This window comes from Diuraphis noxia, unplaced genomic scaffold, assembly GCF_037042655.1.
Source record: "Diuraphis noxia isolate RWA-SAM2 unplaced genomic scaffold, SU_Dnox_SAM2 contig0001, whole genome shotgun sequence".
In the NCBI taxonomy this organism is placed as follows: Eukaryota; Metazoa; Arthropoda; class Insecta; order Hemiptera; family Aphididae; genus Diuraphis; species Diuraphis noxia.
The window spans coordinates 45,886,005-45,907,870 of record NW_028301711.1 but is presented as its reverse complement, the minus strand read 5'-3'; the positions used below and the strand labels follow the sequence as shown (position 1 = coordinate 45,907,870).

At 25.6% G+C, this 21,866-nt stretch overlaps 1 protein-coding gene across 1 annotated transcript in view; it reads left to right on the top strand.

Annotated features, from left to right (window-relative positions):
- Positions 1–2,033: 2,033 nt before the first annotated feature.
- LOC107164797 (uncharacterized) overlaps positions 2,034–21,866 on the top strand; it is a 413,834-nt gene continuing 394,001 nt past the window's right edge. The window contains exon 1 of the mRNA XM_089214985.1: positions 2,034–2,847. Coding sequence (XP_089071111.1) covers positions 2,733–2,847 — 115 coding nt within the window. The 5' untranslated portion in view covers positions 2,034–2,732. The remainder of the gene's footprint in view (positions 2,848–21,866) is intronic.

Sequence of the window (21,866 nt, the reverse complement as noted above, 5' to 3'; positions counted from 1 at the left end):
AGGTTATTAATGTTATTATAAAATAAAATTAATGATAACGTTAATTATATTTATCATGGTTATAAGTCAACACGAAATAGTATATTATCAGAAATTTGCAAATTCAGCACGTTATTAAGCATGCTCAAATCGGACCTAGAAAAACTGAATTGAGCAATCCACATTATTATAAGGTTCATCAAATTACTTCATCTTTGAGGGCACCAAATGACCAACCTCTTTTTTTTTATAAGGTACAGTGGCAACTATTATCAAATAAATCAATGTTGGTTAGGATATTTCTGAACATCAAAATCCACCAACAATTTATTAATACTTTCTATAAAATACGAATTAGTTATAAAACAACTTTGTATACATCTTTACTGAGCACAATGACAGTGAATACTTTTATTTGAATGTATAAATTGATAATAATAAATTATTGCTAATGTGATACAACATCATGTTATAGTGGAAAAAAAATAGGAACTTATATTTTAATAGCCTATATGGCTATATATTATATAGGTACCGTCTTATAGATTTTTAGATACTACAGTGACATTACATCAGATCGTCAACCGTGGCCATTGATCCATTGCTATTATAACAATAATAGTTGTAGTTATGACTGTAGAGTGTCTGCTTCATGACACTTATACTATGAAAGTATCATGTTTCCACAGTTCAGTGAATTCAGTTTTGCCGCCATGCTCGTTGCATTATTATATAATATTGTGTGTTCAAATTCAAATATTAGTTTAAATAATTCTATAAGTTCAATTTGTTTCGTACACAATATGTTCTCAATTTTAATATTATCATAATATCAGTGGTTATTGTTTAATAATTGTAAGTGTGTAGAAAAGTGTGTGAGCTCACCACAAATGAAAATCCCGAGTGTGCGCCTGTATTGTACCTATCTACTAGTTTTCGTCTTACGGCGACGGAGGTGCAGACGAGAGCATGTAAACTCCCCTAAAAAATAAAATAGTAAATTCCCCTAAAACATTTTGCTACCGGTATTACACTTACGTAAATCCCCCTAAAAATATTTTACAAAAAAATTAGAACCATTTAGCGTAACCCAGATGACACCACGTGGAGGCGGCTCTAGTTATCCTCCAAAAATATTTATTTTTTTTTAATTGCATATAATATATTCCTTTATTTATATTTTAAAAATTATTATTCAAAAATTATTTTTATTGATTTTATTCTGTTGATTATTTTTTGATTGAGTAATAATGGGAAACTGTTTTTATGTAATGAAAAGTAGTATTTTTTTTCTTTATAATTTTGTATCAGCTGATTTAATAATTTTTTCCGAATATCGATAGTAATATTGGTAAATACATACTTATAAAACTATTAATAGATCTCTCATGGTACACTTCAAGAGCATTCGAAGCACACCGATTGAGAACCGCTGAGAGTTAGAATCTTATATATATGTTTTTAGGGAATTTACGTATACGTAATACGGTAGCAAAATGTTTTTAGGGGAATTTTACATGTGCCCGTAGACGAGCGTATAATATTACAACAGAGATATTCAAAATGTGCGTCAGGGCTCCCAGAGGCATCGCGAGAGTTTGCAAAGTGATCCGCGTTAAAGTACCAAACACCAACATCATACTTAGATCTTGTATAATTATTATAAATATTATTTAAAATCATTATGGAAATGAAAACTTCTCACCTTACAACGGGACCGTTTGAAGTATTATTTCTAGTTCTAAAGTCACTGTTATTATCACACATATAACAAATTTACCATGTATCCGTGTGTTGTTTAAATGTTTTCATAACAATTTGGGAGCTGTAAAAATATTGTGAACACCCAAAGGAGCCGCGGAATGAAAAAGTTTGAATACATCTGTATTATAATAAATAATAATAATGATATTGTTATAAGGCCGCTTGGTTTGAACTACAGATGGCACTGTCGGTTTGCGGGGCGGGCGAGTGCATAGCGCCACCCGCCGACGACATGAGGGTTCGTGCGCCGCCGCGTTTTTCGCTCGCCACACGTACAGACGGCCCGCGTTTTTCTACCGACACACGCGACTCGGCATTTCAGTGGACTGTCCGCCGTTGGTCTGAACACGCCTGTGTTACTAACCTAACTTAACCACCCGCCGAAGACATATTTTCATAACCATCATAACAATACCGTCAAAGTCGACTTCGTCGTCGTCGTCGTCGTGGTCATAGTCGCCGTAATAATAATAATAAAAAAATCCACTTCCGTATTGTCCACTTCCCCGATCGAGGGTGCCCAACGCTGGATCTGTGCCGTGATATTTTTATTGCGTGCCTACCATGAAACGGAATATGCACTTTTTATCGTAATAATTATTATCATATTCGTACACTAGTTGCTCGGCTATAATAGTGTTCGTTTTATAAAATTATTCAAACAATCGTTTTCGAATCTCATCGGGACGATAGCACGCGCAATACTACAGTGATAATAATAATATTATTAGTATCGTATCGAGCCCCTTTATCAACCGTCTATCAAATCCGAACGGATCCGCTAAAATAATAACTACACGTATAAAACATCGGCCTTATAACCAAATACTCGTTGTTTGGTCGTTTGCTAACGGAAACAATTTTTTTTAAAGTCATTTTCTTTTCACTAAGACAAAAAGTCTGAAAAGCCTGTTAGTTAAAATCAACCACAAGTGAACCTTTTACTCACTTCACGCCAGTAAAAACAAAAAAAAAACAAATCAAAATAAATGGCTCCACATGGGATCACCTTCTTGAGACTGGCCGGTTGGACGTGGAAAATTGTGTTGGCTCTCATCGCTTGCAACCATCTCGCTTTGATGTGGCCTTTCTTCTTCGCCGTCGGTAAGTACAAAAATAACGACATAAATAAAAATATTACTATTATTAACAGTGGACATCATTATTGGGAACTCTTGAATTTTCTTTGAAAATAATTTTCATCGCAAACTCATACGTAGGTAATGTACATCGCACAAACTAGCGACCATTTCCGAGTGAAAATCCTCATATTTTATTGGTTGAATTTTAAACATTATAATAATATATAGACATCATATTAATGTGAAAAAAAATTTAAACGCACGGATTGGTTTTTGAAATAACTCAATGTCAAGTGATACTATTTAAGTCAGTTTTTTCCAACCTTTTTTCCCTTCAAAAACAAGGATATATTTTTTCTCAAATTTTAAGTTTTATAGTTGATATTTAAAGAAAACTCTAATTTTATTTTCGAGGTTTTATATATTTTGGAATTATCTGATGGTTTCATACTATAAATGCGTGTTGTCAATTGTAAAAACATTTTTTCACTATAATGATTTTTTTTTAATTTATTTTAATAATAAAATAAAATTATTTGGTACTATGAACTCACGGGTCGGAAAAACTGATTTAGATGCTCATTTTTCTTCTTAAGTTTGCATTTGAAAAATATGACTTACATTGTCTAATTTATATCATACACCTTACGAGGTACTGTAAATCGTTTCATTTTCACGTGTTATTATATTTTCAATTTATAAATCGTTTCGGATTTAATTTAGTTTGTCTTATATTATGGACTCAATATAAATAATATTATGTTTTATCTCAATCTCATTTAAACCCTATAGCTTAAGACTAATCCATAATTTAAGAATCCTATTTTATACATTATTATGATTCATCGATGTATTACCTATATTAAAATAGTAATTTTAAAGCACAGTGTATAGTAATATATAAATTATAAGTTTTACCTACTCATTAATATATAAAATAATTATAAATATAATATCACACAATATTTTAAAGAGTAGAATTTGGCTTATTTCTTTCAAAAAGAAGTATTTTTTTTTCTTCATAGAACTTCTTTTTTTGAAAGATCAAAGAAATTATTTTAGACGCAAAAGCTATTATATTATTTTTATTTAAACTATATTCTTATAAAGTGAAATACATTTTTATAATATTGTGATTCTGAAATATTTTTGATATCATCAGTACTATTTGCTACGATTTGTAGGCTAGAAATTTGAATTGATTGACAATAAAAATGTATAATTTAAATAGAAAACATGAACATTTTTTATCATATCACTGGATAAAGTAAACATTTAAATTACAAAAAAATTATAATTAAATTTAAACATTTTTAAAGTAAATAAATTTACAACATTAAATTGCATGTGAATAAAGTGGCTAATTAGTTTTTATATAATTTACCAGTAAATATTGCATGCAAAAATAATGCACCAATATTCCTAGCTTTTGATACTTTTGTATACTTCAATGATATTAAAAAGTATGTTTCTTTCAATGAATTTAAGATATCGTCAAACTGAATGTGTTACCACTGTCGCACAAACGCATAACATAGACAATTTTAAACAATCCATTTTATTCTAGTATTTTTTGATATTATTATAGTGAAATTATATTTTACATAATTAAACCCATCATCGGTATCGATAATATGTTTTGTATCATTATTGGTATCGTGTTAACATTATACTTACATAATTGATTTTTATTTGTCATTATCAATATTTAAACATTTATTAGAAAATACATAATCTGTGATAATAGTTACAATAAGCATATAAGCTGAAATTACAATGGTTATGAGTGCGTGAGGTATACCTGTAAGTTGTTATTTGTTATATTTTTTTTACGTTGCATATAGCATGCATTTATAACGCATAAAAGAAATAGATAAACAACTTAATAATTTTCTATCTTAAGTACAAATTTGTATACACTCTTAATTCAGTAAATAAAATTAGAAAAACAATTATCTATATCTCTACTATCACAATATTATTGACTCAATGAAATTGTCACTTTCACAAAAAATTTTTAAATTTTTTCATAAAAATGAATTTTTTTAAATGAAAAATTATAATAATTTTTACAGATTTGCGAAACTTATTTAAACGAACTAACGATTGTTACATTTAGGTATCATTTATTGTATTAGTAACAAGTTTTTAATTTTTTTCACCTAAAAAAATTTTTTACCGAGGATGCAATCAATTGTATTTAAAATTCGGTATTTACTTATACTTCTAAATACAATTATCATTCAGTTAGGTATCGTTTATAAGCAAATAAAAAAATACAAACACTTTTTCTTTACATTTTACAGTACAAATATCATATATATTCATCACGGTAATTGCTAAAAAAAAAAAAAAAAAAACATGTACAACTTTGAATAATGAAACTGTATACTTTATTGTGTGAAATAACGTGTTAGTTGACTATAGTAACAATCATTATATTTGTTATTAGTAATAAATAATAATAATAATAATAATAATAAAGTTTAAAAAGATATTAATGATACAGCTTTGGAGTAAAAAAAGCGGGCTAGATAACGTATTTGTTATTCACTTCAAAAGCTCCCACTCAGTAAAAGGTATAGACAATTAATTTGTTATTATTATCAATCTATTTTATTATTATTATTTTTTTAATGTATTTTATAACATCATTAATTATTATGGCCAGACGTTTGATTATGTCAGTAAAATGACAAGCAAATTTACCAAATAAAACAGTTGTGTACTAATTACGTACATAATAAGGCTTAAGTTAATTATATTGGTTTCATAATGTTCGGAAATAATTGAAAACATCAAAATTAACGTGTTAAGAAAATTGTAAAAAATAAATGGTGGCGTAAAACTATTAAACGGATTCAAGTAGAAATATTTTAGAGACAGAAACAATACTGGCATATAAATAAACTGATGTAGGTAGCTTTAAAAATAATACGAGTTCTCACTGTAAATTTGTATAGTTAATGGATTTTAAAAGGGTAGAAAGTTACGTTAATATCGTTGATATAATTTTCTCGATATTTCTAAGTAAACAACACTTGTAATTGATACCAAACTGTATTAACTAATTATAAAATAGGTACCATTTATCATTAAAAATAATCAAACCGTTCATTGGGTTCATTGGGTTCATATAAGTGCACTAAAAATTCAATTAAAACTGTAAATGTATCTAAAAAATAAATGATGTTTGATATATATTATATTTTTGTTTCATAATAATCTTAATATTAAAACAAATCGATGATAATTCAAGGTTATTAAGAAGGAAATAGTTAAATATTGAATCATATAAATAAATTAATACCTAATAAATTATACGTTTTGACAATAGTTTTAATTTTTAATCATTATTTCTAGTGATCTTAAAATAAGCTAAAAATAAGTATTAAATCGAAAAATAATGTGGCCAATAAAATTAATTTAATTTTGTCTGAAGTCTTTTTACATTTTTGATTAATAATGATAAGTAAGAATAATAGAGATCAGTACATTGCAATATTATTAAACATAACACGTTATAATTAATACACGAATACGCAGTGCTCCATAATGTGTATTTAGCACCCACCTCGCTCAATTTGACTGGAATAAATTATTTTATTGAAATCATAAATTTGAAATATTATGATATATAACTTATTTCTAAAATAAAACGGGTGACAAACGGTTAAACGGCAAATATACATCATTGCGTTTAGCTGAAACTCAGCTAAAACCCCACTTGATGAGAATAATAATTTAAGATTAATATAAACTTAAATCAAATCTAATATAGTAGCCTTTAGAACTACCACATGAAAACAAATTGACTTATAATTATTACACACTATTATAAGTTATGGAAAAAAAGGCTATTAGAAAAATTAAAAAAATTAAAACAAAATTAATACGAATTAATTGAATAGTGAATACCCTCATACGTTGACATTGACTTTGTCTGGAAACCATTTAAAAAATTTGTTCAATCCTAGATCAGAATTTGATTATATTCTCGATAAATAAATTCAAAATTGGTTAATATTAGTTGATTTGGACAGCTTCAAAACTATTTTATTTTTTTAAATGCATGCTAGCTATCAAATACCTTAGGCTATTCTTATACTATATTATGTTAGTTATTACTGATAGAATGGTTTTAACAGATCTATATTTAATACGTCGGCTCAACATTAGGAAATGAAGATTTGTACACAATGAAATATATATTATACACCAACAAATAATTGATTGAAATAATCAAATTAAACCTGAGGAATATCAAATAAACCCCTCTGATAAACTGTATTATATAACCTCGATAAATTTTGATTTATTGGACATCTGATATTCTAGATATTCTAACTTCTTTTCGTTTATAAACTTCACCAAATCGATTCATTTTAATACTCATGATAAATTTGAAGAAATTTATAAACATGTCAATATCTTTGTGTTACCCATGTTTTTATAGTTTTTTTTTAAAGAAAATCAAATGTTATTTTAATTGAATTGTAGGGTAATATAAGAGCGGCTTGAATAAAGTTGTATGAGTTAAGATAAACGTTTATTTTTTTATTTTATATAGAATAATATAAGAATAATTTGGATTGCATACATTTGAAAGGAGCCAGTTACTCTGTTATTCACTAACAAAAAACCAAATTTAAAAAATTGAATATTATAAATAGTTATTACAACTTATTACTATCGCCAGAAATAAACATTTTCGAGTACTTATATTAAATAGATGAATTTATTTTGGTTTATGAAACTATATACTATTTAAATGTAAACTATAGATTGATACTTTTTAAATAAATATATTATACTTGTGTAGTATACTGTTTTAGTGATTAAATCCAGGTTATTTAACTTAAAAAAAAATTAATTAAATGAAGATTATTTAATTATACATAATACTATAATATGCATGTAAGACAATTAATTTTAAATTCCAACTGCCACATTCTATCGATTTGTTTGTGTTAATCTTAGAAAGAGATAGAATGAACAAAAAGAATTTCATAATCTGTATAAAATAATGTATAATTTTTACGATATACACAATATATGGAGGATTATATAGTAGAGTTTGATGGCTTGGTTGAAGAAACTATTCAATAATAGAATAATAGTATATCATGGCGTTGATACTAGTTTAATAATTGACGCAGTTGTGATTTTAATATAATATAATACAATTTACCTTAAGTGAAATTTTTATGTTTTTGAAAATTGTAATTAATATCTTTACAGTACAGAAATGCAACATGTTTTACTTGTGTAGATTTTATCTTAATACAAAAAGTTTGATTGAGGTACACTGATCAGTGGATTGAGTTTTAATTGTGTACTTATAGAACCCAAAATAAATTTTCTATTGAAACTAGGATTCTCATAACTATTATAAATTTACACTACATTTAATACGATTGACATTTATGATTTTATTTTTAAAACTGTTCAAAGTGTATGAATATGGTTTATACTGTTATATAATTATATCGGTAATCTTGTATTATAATTTTAAATTATAATATACTAAAATTAACAAAGTTAATCATAAAATACAGTGTACTACAAAATTAAATCTACAGAATAAAATTAAACTTGATGTAATATTTGAGCTTTAACATATTTTAATTTTAATGTTTAAAATAGTAGAGATTGAGAATGAATGTGTCAAATTTGAATGAAATAAAAGGTATCATTTTATACAGAAAATGATTCTGAACTGAGATGATTTGTAAGTTTGTCAATCTAAGGTATATTATATTACCAATATTTAAATTTTAAATACAAGTAATTAATTTTTAAGTAAACATTTAAAATTTAAATTCTAATTAACAAATATTATGAATAACGATTTTTGATTTTTTTTTACTAGGATTAGTGCAACTTATAATAAAACTTGTATTGCATTTTTAAGATTTTTATATAGCCAATTTTTTTATAAGTTATTAAAAAAAAGTTATATAAATCAAAATTTAAACTGTATATAAATAGTTTCAAAATATTCAAAATATTCTGAAAATTTAATCATAATTAGATAACAAGAAAACAAGAAGATAAAATTTGGTGAAAATTTCAAGTATTTACGATGATTTGTTTTTTAGTTACAGTAAAATAAAAAAATCGATTTTGTTGAAAACTGATTATGCGTAAAAATTCCCGGTTTTTCGTAACTTTTTTAGGGTTTTTCTTGATTCGTTTAAAAACTATTGGACTTTTTTACTATTAAGTCCCAAACTCCAAAGTACCAACTAGATAAATTTTCCTTTTCAAAGAAAGCCTGAAGTCAATAATCAAAGCATTATTTCTAATTAAAAAAAAAAAAAAAAAAAAAAAAACATACATCATTGTAAAATCAATACATTCCTCACTTTGTTCAGAATCAAAAAAGGGTGATAATAATAATAATAATAAATTTGTTAAAAATTGTTCATTGTAGTTTTTTTATAGGAAAATTGGAATAAAATTATTAATTTTAACCGACGTATAAACATTTAAAATTGTAATAATGCACACATATACCTACAGTATAGTTGTAAAGAAATTTAAAATATTTCAATACCCTCTATAGTTATACGACTAAAAAATTATTAATTTGTCTATAGACTGTTTTTAATAGTTTTCGGCTAAACCAAAAATAAAATAGAAATCTTCTTAATTTTATATTGAAAACATACCTGATTATAAATTACAGAAAAGGTACATGTTGATAGCAGGTTGTAAATTAATGTAATCTTAAAGCTGATAGTGTGATAGTGTATATAAATAGGATAATACATTTATATAATTGAAGGACTTGATAATAAGCCTTTAAACAGATTAAACCCTTGATCCATAAATATCAACGACTATTAAAAACGGAACTTGTTGATATACTATTTTATAATATAATAAATATGTTAAATGTCTGTTTAAAATAAATCTTATATGCGAAGATAAATATTATTAGAAAAACTATTGAAACGAGATAAAGGTGTCCGTACATCTTGAGCCTATTTCTAAATTATTTTGATGTTGAGGTGGTTGATTATTTGGTACAATAAGAGTGGTATAGTTGAATTGAACTTTATACCAAAATTAAAAGGTCGAACTGTAGTCGAGTAAAAAAAAACAGGTTATGGTTGAATTGCATTTTGGGCTTATAGATAACGGCTGAACTGTATTCGGGTTCAAAAAAATATTTAAAAAATAATGTTCATTTAAATGTTTGTAAAACATTAACTTTCTTTTCCACTTAAAATTGCAATAATTAGCATACTAATTATTATTTGTATAATTTTTAATTTTGTATATACTTTAATGTATACTACCAGTATAATATAGTATTAAACGAAATTATTTTTAAAAGTTATTACAAATTCACCTCACAATATGTTGATTATATTAACACAATTATATTATATATGCAAAAACCAATTTTTAACTACGCCAATGATTAAAATAATTGTTAGTCCTAAACCTGTAAGTTGAAAGTGAAATGAGTTGAAACTTTTTGAATTTGAGTGAAATTCGAATAATATCTGGTTTTAACATGAGTACAGTTCGTACACTGTGTTTTTTAAGTTATGTGCAATCTTACAAAAATAAGGGCAATTCGACCTTACCCAATAACAGGTGCCAGAATATTATACCTAATTAGAAATAGAACGTTAGTCTCTTAGAAATTGAATATACAATTTAGGTAACCTAATCTTTATGTTTATTTAAAGCATTCATCTAATAATCTGCAGTCCACACTATCAAAATACAAACTAAATCTAATGCACACCTCCTCTCACAAGTGCTTGCTATTTGGGGCATATTAAACATTTTACACTATAATAATATTCAGCATAATAAATAGGTAAGTATGTTGTATTTGTATAAAAATAAATAAATAATAAATTAGGGTATTTTTTTAAATTTATTATTTAAATATTTTTAAGTTGAAACGTTATTATTTTTGCAAATAATCAAACTCAATACCTATAAAATGTTAACATATAATAGATAATACTTGTACAGTTAAAAATAAAATATTTTATTATTTTTATTTATACGTTCTTACAGTATATCAAAATATTATGGCAGGTATTCCAGTATTGTTGCTAATAGTAAAATATATGATTGTTGATTGTAATTATATTCTATTGGTGGCTTTTATAGATATTCTACAGAACTTTCTAAACGTGTGTTTTTTAATTTTTTATTAACAATCAAGTCAATTAAATAAAAAAACTAAACTTTTAAAAAGTGGCATATACCTACACATAGGTATTGGATGATAAAACGAATAATTAGGAAAACAAGTGTCAAAAACTCTTCAAAATGAAAAATTATATCTGGTTTCATAATACCAACTGAAAGTACTTTTTACCATGAAAATTATAGTATTGTTTTAGTAATATATCGTGACTATTGTGAGTATGTGAAAATGTAGATAAATTACCGCAACTTAAACAGTTACTTACTACCATGATACAATAGATATAATTTTGACGATCTCTGGTTATGTACCATGAGAGTCACGGGGGACTCGCAAATCGTCATTAAGTGTGTATCGTGCGAGTTGCTGGTAACTCTTAGGTATTTCGTTTTCTTAAAGTTATGTAGGTAGCCAACGTGTTAAAATTTTAGAAAATGTCATTACTCTGCTACTTATTTAAATTGCTATTGGATGTCGTTTGAATAAAACAATTTATTTCTAATATTTGTTTAATTCTTGTAATTATTTAGATTGTTCAAACTATAGAAGACACAATGAAGTTAAGTATTTACATTTTAAGTGTAAAATACCAAAACATTGCGTCCTATGCGAATAATACCTTGCACTTAGCAGGGTACATACGAGTTAACAGTGATTGGATTACGGGAAAACATTGAATTATTTAATACTTCTGAATGTCTGGTTACATTTGGCTGAAAGTAAAACACCATTTGTTGATTATTTTTCAATGTCCCATTTAGTTCGTTAACTGACAAGAAAAGTAACAACATCGGTTCAGACGCAGATTTTATTTTAAAATTACTTTAATTGTTTCGAATTTAAAGTACCGTTCTCTTAATGTGATTTTAAAGTACTGTATTTCATTTTTTCATGTATTTTAATGTATAACAATATATTTTTAAAAGAGTCAACGTTATTCCTATATAGTATAACTATTTTACGTGTATAATTATGGGTATATAATTTATTTGTTTATAATTAAAGGGCAAAAATAAGGCTATTTGCTTATTTCTAATTGGAACACGCATTGGACATACAAATACAGTCTTAAAAATTAAATTGAATTTTTTTAACCAAAAATATAATAATATATATACATATTAACACATAATACATGTGTATAATATTTATAAATTACATGCATTAATAATACTGTAAAAAAATCATACAATATAAATACAATAAATTATAATACAAAACTTCAAAATTCTAAATTGTTTTTGATAATTCCTTTTCGCTATACTTGATGATATTGAAAAATTAAACCATTTTAATAAATATCATTTTGGTGCTTTTGTTCTATGCTTATATTAATATTTCGTTTACGAGGCTGTACCATTTCTTTGAACATTTTGTAAAAAAAAATTAGACGGGTAAAGTATCTACCAAAACCGAAAAAGTATTATATTATGTTATAACTAGTAATGTATTGCTAAAATTCTCTCTTGTTACAAGTATTCCACAAAATTGATACACCTAGCCATTCCTAACTTTACACCGAACCTTTGGAATTTATTACAGAAAGAAAAACCATATCCATTGTATGATATTCGTACTCAAAGTGTATATTATATTATTCTTAATACACTATTATCTTGGATGGCAAAGGTTTGTAATTACGTATACTATAAAATTATAATTAAATACTGCAGCCATTATATTACGTGTGCCGAAAGAGATGTTTCTACAAATATATTTTAGACAAACTATATCAAGTCAGTGTAGTCAAAAATCGAGCACCCGTATGATTTGACCAGAATTTAGGAACCAAGATAAATAGGAGATAATTAAAATCCACTTTAGGGGCTCCATGGAAAAAGGCGTGTTTTAGCCGTAATTCAATGTCTCAATAGTATACATAAGTTTTCCCTTGTCATCCCAAATTATAATATATACATATTGGGTTGTACACTATACGTTTTGCGTTTTGGTGAATACAGAAAGAGACTAAAATGTTCAAGCAAAGAAACAAATGGTTAGTCCAGAACAAAATAAATTCTCAATTAATTTATTTATTCAATGTAGTTCAGATGAGCAATTATTCTGGCATTTTAAATCTCTTGTTTGTACATTGAAACGTTTCGAATATTAAATTGAAATCACTAAAATACTAATAAAGTATGTCAAATAAACGTAAATACCACTATTTGTAATCAATCACATTAAATAATTTAATTCTAACAATTACTTATTACTGCGGATGAAATCAACTAACAGAATTGAAACGTTTTCGAGTAAATATATAAATAAAAACGAACCAAATTTATTATTTTAGCAGTAAATAAATGTCTCTCCCGACGATTATTTTTATTTTAACTTCATTTGTTTTAAAATTTAGAATAAAATTAGATATTATTAAATTTTAACATTTTAACATTTACAGTAATTCAATAGTGTTTTTTTTTTTTTTTTTTTTAACATTTCGATATCGATGTGAATATAATGAGTGTTTTCAAATTGTAATACTTTACATATTTAAAATTTAAAATATTTAAAAACTAAAATATCAAAGTACTCTTCCAAATAATTACACAGAAAATGGAGTGACATTAGGTAAATATATTCTTGTATCAAAACTAATGAAGCTTAACGAGGACGGCTGAAAATTTTCCCTGTCTTATATACATTTAGTACTCAGACAATACATGCTGTTTGTATCATTTTAATGAGTAGAAAACAAAACCTGCGTGGCTAAGTTCGTAAACGAATCAAACAATATTATGTAATGAGATTACATGTTTTACAGATTAAACGGTAAAAGAATATAATTTATTATATTATTAAAGACAATTTTATTTAGCTTAAATGGCATTATTATGTGTTAAAAATCACAATGTTTTGATAAGGATAATCCTTTGGTTAAATTATTTTTTATTAACTAGATTAGATTAAAATAATATTCAAAAATGTAAACATTAATTAATTAGACAGTTTAATGAATACCTATTTAATATGATTTCATTGTGATATAATAATATGATAGTTTTGTTGTTTAAAAAAATACAATTGTTTAACTCAATCAATTTTTTCGATTACCTAATTAAAACTTAGCAACTATTAATAAGTAAAATATTAAGTAATATACGAAGAGAATCTTGACACATTAATATATTATATTCATTATAACAAGTTTAAATTATTACCACCTGCACACTTCTTTCAATACATTTTCCTCACCTTTCATCTCACCGTTTTTTTTATAATTTGATGTCACTGTAATTACTAAATTATAATATTTTTTGATAGATAATATTTTTGTTATTTGCTCTGTTATTTTCAAATACTAAACCTTTCTATTGAACAAATTGTTTACCATAGTAAAATAAACATTTTTATTTGTTTATATGTTGTGCTTCAAACATAATATTTTGTTGTTCTAATAATTCAATGCAGAAAATATTGAATTTATTTTATATTTGTATATATACCTTGTAAATATATGAACAATAATTGGTTAAACCCATATAACCTATTAGAAACAGTATAATATTATATCGTACATAATAATGTTTATCTTGCACATTGGATGGAACAATTACGTTTTTTTTTCTCTAAACCAATAATGTTCAACTTTACTTGCTAATATATTTAATATTGTTTTTACAATATTATATATTACAGTCATTAAAAACGCAACACTCGTTTGATACGTATGAAATTTCATTAAAGTGAAAAATTAATAAAAATGCGCGAAACGCTCGGAAATATTTCTCCCGTTATAAGACATCTCAATGGCGGCGGCGATATGAAAAGTTTATTTATTGCATAATACCGAAGATGCGTACGTTGAGTGCGCGAAAGGAAACATGCGAATTCGAATAATGATTATGATTTCATAACACGTGATTGTATAAATTTATCATTATTATTATTATTATTATTATTATTATACTACCAGTATTATGATATTATGATTTAAATCGTTATTCAAACGTCATAGTAATGTCTCCAGTTTTTGTTTTATCAACAGAACAATATCCAGGGAAATCATCGACGCATACCGTGTTTGTTATAACAACTCGACATATGTGTTCCTACCGTTCTTGGTATAACACCCGATATAATAATGGGTTATTAATTTAACTACCAATATGCCAACTTTGCAAAAACAGCTCCTCTAGTGTAAGGATGGCATCGGTAACCAATAATATGTTAAATTATTCGTATGTGGCTAACTACTTTAATATTTTATCATAATTCATAATATTATATATATTTTATACCATTATAACGTGATATATGAGATATCCTGGGAGTTTTTTAACTGATAACAGTAAATTGATAAAGTAGCCAGCGGGAACATGGCCGCCACGTTTTTGTTTACATTTAATGTGTCCCTTCTGATTTAATCTATTCCGTGATATATATATCAGAATTTCAAATATATTTAAATAACAAGGATTGAATTTCCCTTATTATTATTATTTATTGTTTTACATATAGCAATATTATAACTTACAAAAAAAGGCTTACTGCAAGTAAGGCGGAGACTTGAATTCTTACATATTGATATTATTGCCCGTAGCATTACAATAATAAATATGTGATAATAACAGGAAAGGCTTAATATCAAGTCCACATATTATATATACAAGTTATGTTAAAGTGTAAGGTATATAATATATATATATATTATATATATTTACATATTAGTCATGTTGTATTTATAAAATATAAGTCACAATCGTTAACTATCATATATTCTGTTAAATTAATTTTGATCGCGGATACCTACCTAATGTATATTAAACGCATAATAAGTAATAACTAGATAACAAAATCATAACAACATTTGTACAGTATCAATCTAGTTTAAATTATTATATTTGGTTCATATAAATTTATATAATGTATTATAAAAGAAGTTTCTATAAAAGTGACGTATGCTGTGAATTTATTCGATTAAATAAAAATAAATGAAGCATTTCTCGTATGTGTTCGACGCATAATTGTATGACGTAATTAATCAACTTTTTTTTTAGAATTCATTGAATTCTGATCAATAAAAATGTCAATATAGCATTAGCTAGTAGCTATAGTTGTATTACAGCGTTGTATAATCACATTTATGATTGGAGCTACAGTTATAATGCCACGTGTTCGATTCTTTTTGAAATCTTCGATTTAAGCATTTGAAATAGATACACATTTACACACGCTCGATCACGTAATACCATGTATCCATATTTTGAAGTAAACTGTTAGGTTTCGAATACAATAGTTTCCACACAATCATAATTACAATAATATATAATATTTAACGTTGTGCAGACAAATCTTAAAGCAGAAATGTCACACTATACTCTCATCTTCAGGGATTCGTTTTTAAATTTAAAAAAAAAAACACGTATCGTGTGAGCGTGTACACATTAAACGTATCTTCATCTATCTGTATATGCCTATAAATATATTATGTATATACATCAGCGTTTTCATCATGGATAATATTGAGTTAAGTCCCAAATATTGAAATGAGTCCGAAAAATATTTTTAGGTTGTTCGAGTTGAGTCCCTTCAGCCTATTAGCGTTACCCAGAAGATACCACGTGGGGGTGGCTGAGTAGCTCCCAAAAAATGTGTGTGATTGTCTTTTTTTAATGATAATAAATAGTATATATAAAATATAATAGTTAATTAATTAAAAAATATTAAAAATAATTATTATTATGTATGATTGTATAGGTGCACTGTTTTAGATTCTGAACAAAGAGATGAATGTATGGATTTTACAAAGATGTGTTTTTTTTTTTTTTTGTGTCTGTGTACAGCATAACTAGTCGAAATAATGCTTCAATTTCAAACTTTAGGGGTGGTTTCCGATGTAAAAGTGAATATCCTTGGTGCATTATAGAGGTAAAAAGTAAACACTTTCTAACAGTTTTCAAAAGAATCGAGAAAAACAAAAAAAAATGACAGAAAAACGGGAATTTTTATGCAAAACCAGTTTTCGACCAAATCGATTTTTTTATATGGTTGTAATTCAAAAACTAATCACTGTAAATACTTGAAACATTCGCCAAATGTTTATGTTAGTGTTATCTATATACAGTTTAATTTTCACAATTTTTTGACTTTTTTTGAGTTATTTATAGACCACTGAAATTTTCAATTTTTGTGCCGGTAAAAAGATATTGGACGACCAAAAAATCTTGAAAATTTAATACAAGGTTCTTTATGAGTTGTTATTATTGTAGCCAAAAAAATTTAAAATCGTTAGTCACAATTTTTTTAATAAGCGCTTTTAGTTCAAATTTTTACGAAATCTGTCGAAAACGCGAAAATTTGCAAGTAATTTTGAAGTTGAAAAATCATAAAATATTTTGTGTTTACAACTAAGGATTAAAAATACAACACAAAGTTTTCCATCAAGTAGCTGTATAGAAATCTCGAAGCATCATTATAGGAAAAATTTTAAGTGCGTTTGAATTTTAAATTTTTATGAAATAGCGTAACGAGAGGTTAGGTGAAACGATTTTAAATATATTTTGTTATTATTATTATTCATTATTCAAAAAGTATAAGTTGTTCAAATTATGTAAGATAGAAATTCATAAAAGTTTTTCTTTTTAATTCTAAGTTTTGAGAATTTAATACAAGGCTACTAACATATTTTTACAATAGCAGTTGCAAAATAAAAGAAATACATAGACACAATTTTTTTTTTACATGCATTCGAATTTTAATTTTGACAACATACGTAAAAATCTCGAAAATTTGTAAATTATTTTATTCTAGAAATTCATAAAAAAATTTCCTTTTATATCTAAGATTTGAAAATTTAATACAAAGCTCCTAAAATAGTTTTACAATAGCAGTTGAAAAATAAAAGAAATGCATAGTCACATTTTTTTTTACAAGCATTTAAATATTGAATTTTGACAAAATACTTAAAAATCACGAAAATTTGCAAATTATTTTAAGCTAGAAATTCATAAGAAATTTTCTTTTTAAATCTAAGATTTGAAAATTTTTAATAATCTATAATATACTCTAGAGTCTAGACAGATAAACCATCTCCGTTCAGAATCGTTTTTCGTATACAATGATACCTATCATTGCATTCAAATTTAACCTACCCTAGTCAGAGGTCCACCCCACCCCCTAATGTACAGCAGAGTGATACACACTTACCCGCTTTTTTTATTTTTTAAATAACAATGCATTTTTCAATATATATAATATCTAAATATTACTTATTTAAATTAAAACTGTTTTATGTAACAGCTATTACAAAAATGGAAATGTCAAAAAATCGTACTTACCTAAAATATTTACTTATATTATCAATATTTTTTTTTTTTAAATCATATTTATTTTATTCAATAAATAATAATAAGTAGGTATAAAGAATCATTTAAAAATAACAATAATTATGTGTAATATTATAATAATGTTATTAATTAAATAGTAGGTAAAAATTTAAATCATCAGATTTTAAAAAGCGAATTCTGCCAATATACATTTATATATTTATTTGTCTGCTCTATCGTAAAAAAATTTCGATTTCTGTTTTTTTACATGGTTTCTTTGCTTTGCTTCTTAGTTGTATATATTATGTATCAAACTGCATTTCCAGAAGACTGTCCACAAAAATAAAAATATTTGGATGTCTCAAATTAAAAAAGGCATTTAATTTTGAATGAAAACTTTCACAATTGTTAGTGGTCCGATTAGTGGTTACTGTAATGGATAGAATTAAATTTGATATTATATCATTGTATACGGAAAACAATTCTGAGCGTAGACGGTTTATCTGACATCGATATATTGTAGATTCTTAAAAATTTTCAAATCTTAAATTTAAAATGAAAAACTTTTATAAATTTCTATCTAAGATAATTTGAACATATAATAATAGACCTAACTTTTGAATTGTACGCCACCAAATTTGACCCAAATAGAATCGATACCCTTTAATTCTAACATCGGTCCAGACTTGTTTAATTGCATTATGGATTCCATTTTCAAAATCTACATACATTTCTGAAGGGCTAAAATGTGAAGCTTAGCAATATACAATAGTTAATAATACGTTGAAACGTTGAAATGCTTTTACATCAATATTTTTTGTGGGAAACAACAAAAACAGAAGAGGAACATATGAATGTTTATTGTAAAAAATTGGATAAAATATTTAAGACACCTCTTAAACGTCCCTTCAATATATATATTTTTTATATCACACAAAACATCTAAATTAATTTTTGTAGAAAATCCTACTATAAAATTTTTGAAATCATTCAAAAACTTAAAGTTCTCATTATTATTTCTTATAATGTTCATTGATTTTAATGTATTTTGAATCTCATGGATACTTCTAGATAATTTTGTATGAAGCAGCGAACGAGCAGGGTGAATGTTTTAAATGATTAAAATAACGCCGCGCCTGCAACCGAGTTCCGTTCCAAATATAAAAATGCAATTTAAAGATGTACAAGTTCCGTTCGGGGTTTTTTAAATAGATATACCAATTCCATCCCGTGTCAAATCTAATAAATAACAATATCATATTATTTCAGCTATTGAACCAAATAAACTTTTCAGTCGTTATTTGTGCGTGTCCATAACATTTAATATATATTAAAAATGAATAGTATACAATATATTATGTAAAGCGAAAAAGGTAAAATTTTAATTATTAAAATTAATTTAAATTTTGTTTTCACAAAGTGTTAAGTAACAATATTGAACGATGGAAGTATATTCAAAAATAATGCAAAGCATATATAAAAATTGGTAAGAAAACTTAATTTGTAATAATTTAATAACCGGTCAAATATTACGATTGGAATTTGTAAAACAAATATCCTATAAATCCAATCCAATTACAAATTTGTAAATAGGTATTTATGTTTTTTGACTATTAATAATATGACAACAGTTTGACTTATATTTTTTGATTTAATTTTATGACGACCATATTTATATAAATTATTTATTATATTTAGTATTAACTTATGAAAATGTAAATAATATGAATACTTATATTTTTTTTAATACAATAGCAATAATTATACAAATTATAAAAATAATTAAAGACGGAATTAGTATGTACCTTTTTTTTAACTGTGGCGGAATTGGTATATACCTTTTATTAATAGGGGTGGAATTGGTATGAAAAAAGGTTCTTGGGACGGAACTACGATGTGCATCGTTGCGTAATCGGTATAATATGATGTCCTAGGTCCAAGGTTACCGCTTAATAAGTAGTTATGACATTTTATCTATACGGACTCAATTCAAAGATACTAAGATAATGCCCTGGACTCAATTCAAAGACATAAAAGTAGGATAGACTCAATTCAATATCGTCGTTCAGCGCACGCGTAAGGTAGCAACTTCTGCAAAGTATATATTATATATATATATATATATATATATATATATATATATATACCCGTGGTTTGAGTGTGACTTTTATTGACATTTTGCATTCGCGTTATTATGGTAATTTACAAACATTTAGCCCCAGGACTGTGGCGTTAACGTCAATATATCGATAACTCTGTCAAAACGCGATATTAAAAGTGAAAAAAAACGTTTTGACATGTCGACAATTTTTTTGTTATTTTTTTTTTCACACACACACACATTACTCTCACCCTTCCGACGAACGATGGTTGTACATGTATTTACTACGATATAAGATAAATGGAAAACGTAATACAATGCTAGAGGGAAAAGTTAGGAGATGTCTAAAATTTCCTCCACGAGACATTTACTATAGCTGATGTCTCACTGGTTTATTTTTTTAGGTAAAAATAGTACAATGAAAATTTAATTTGAGCTAATCGATGATATTTATATTATAAAATTTAAAGATTTGTCTATTTTAAATCGATCAATAAAATAGGTGAACCTAATACAACTATTGACGACCGTTTCACTATTCCCCCCCATATTGAAATCTTGGAATTTTTTTTCATTAAATTTACCATTAATTGGGAAGACTATTATTTTAATATTAACATGACACTGTTTAACGAGAAATAATCAATAATTTTTTTGGGGGGAGGCTGTTGAAACGTTTCACCAGTTCCTCACAACATTGAAAAAAAGAAGATTTTCTCGATTTTTTTTACCAATTATTGGTACGCAATTAGCATGAATTGGAATGCCTACGCACGAAATTCGCACGCCAATATTTACTGATAAATCGCTCCTCCTCATTATTGAAAAGAAAGATTTAAAAAAAATTTGTAAATTGGATATATAAATTAATAGATTAAAAAAAAAAAGAATTTTTTGAATTATATAATATGAATAAATATTAAATAGTTATAATATAGTAAATGCATGGATGCCCAGCCCTTTGTTGTCCGATCAACTCTAAATTTAATAGTTTTTTTCATCAAATATAGATTGTTTTTATTAAATTTAGACTATTTATTCTTTATACATATTTTTTTTTATTGAATATAAAATTTTAATGACGACTTTTTTTATTTATTTTTTCATTTCTTTCAATTACTATGCTTTTTATTCAAAGAATATTTTTAAATCCGTTTAGATTTTTTTATAGAACATAGAGTTTTTTCTACATGGAATTTATATTAATAATTGTTTTATAAATTGATTTCTATTGATTGTAGATTTTTATTCAATATAGGGTTTTTTACTGAAGTTTTATACCTATATAAAAAAAATTTAAAAGTAATTTAAAATATATATATTTCATAAAATAAATCTAGTGAGTAATATAAAAATCTATATATGATATAAATAATGTTATTTGATTAATAATCTATATTTAATAAATAAAAATAGGAATGTAAAATAAAAAAATATAAATTTGATAAAAACCTGTTTTTTTTTAAAGTTCTATATTTGATGAAAAA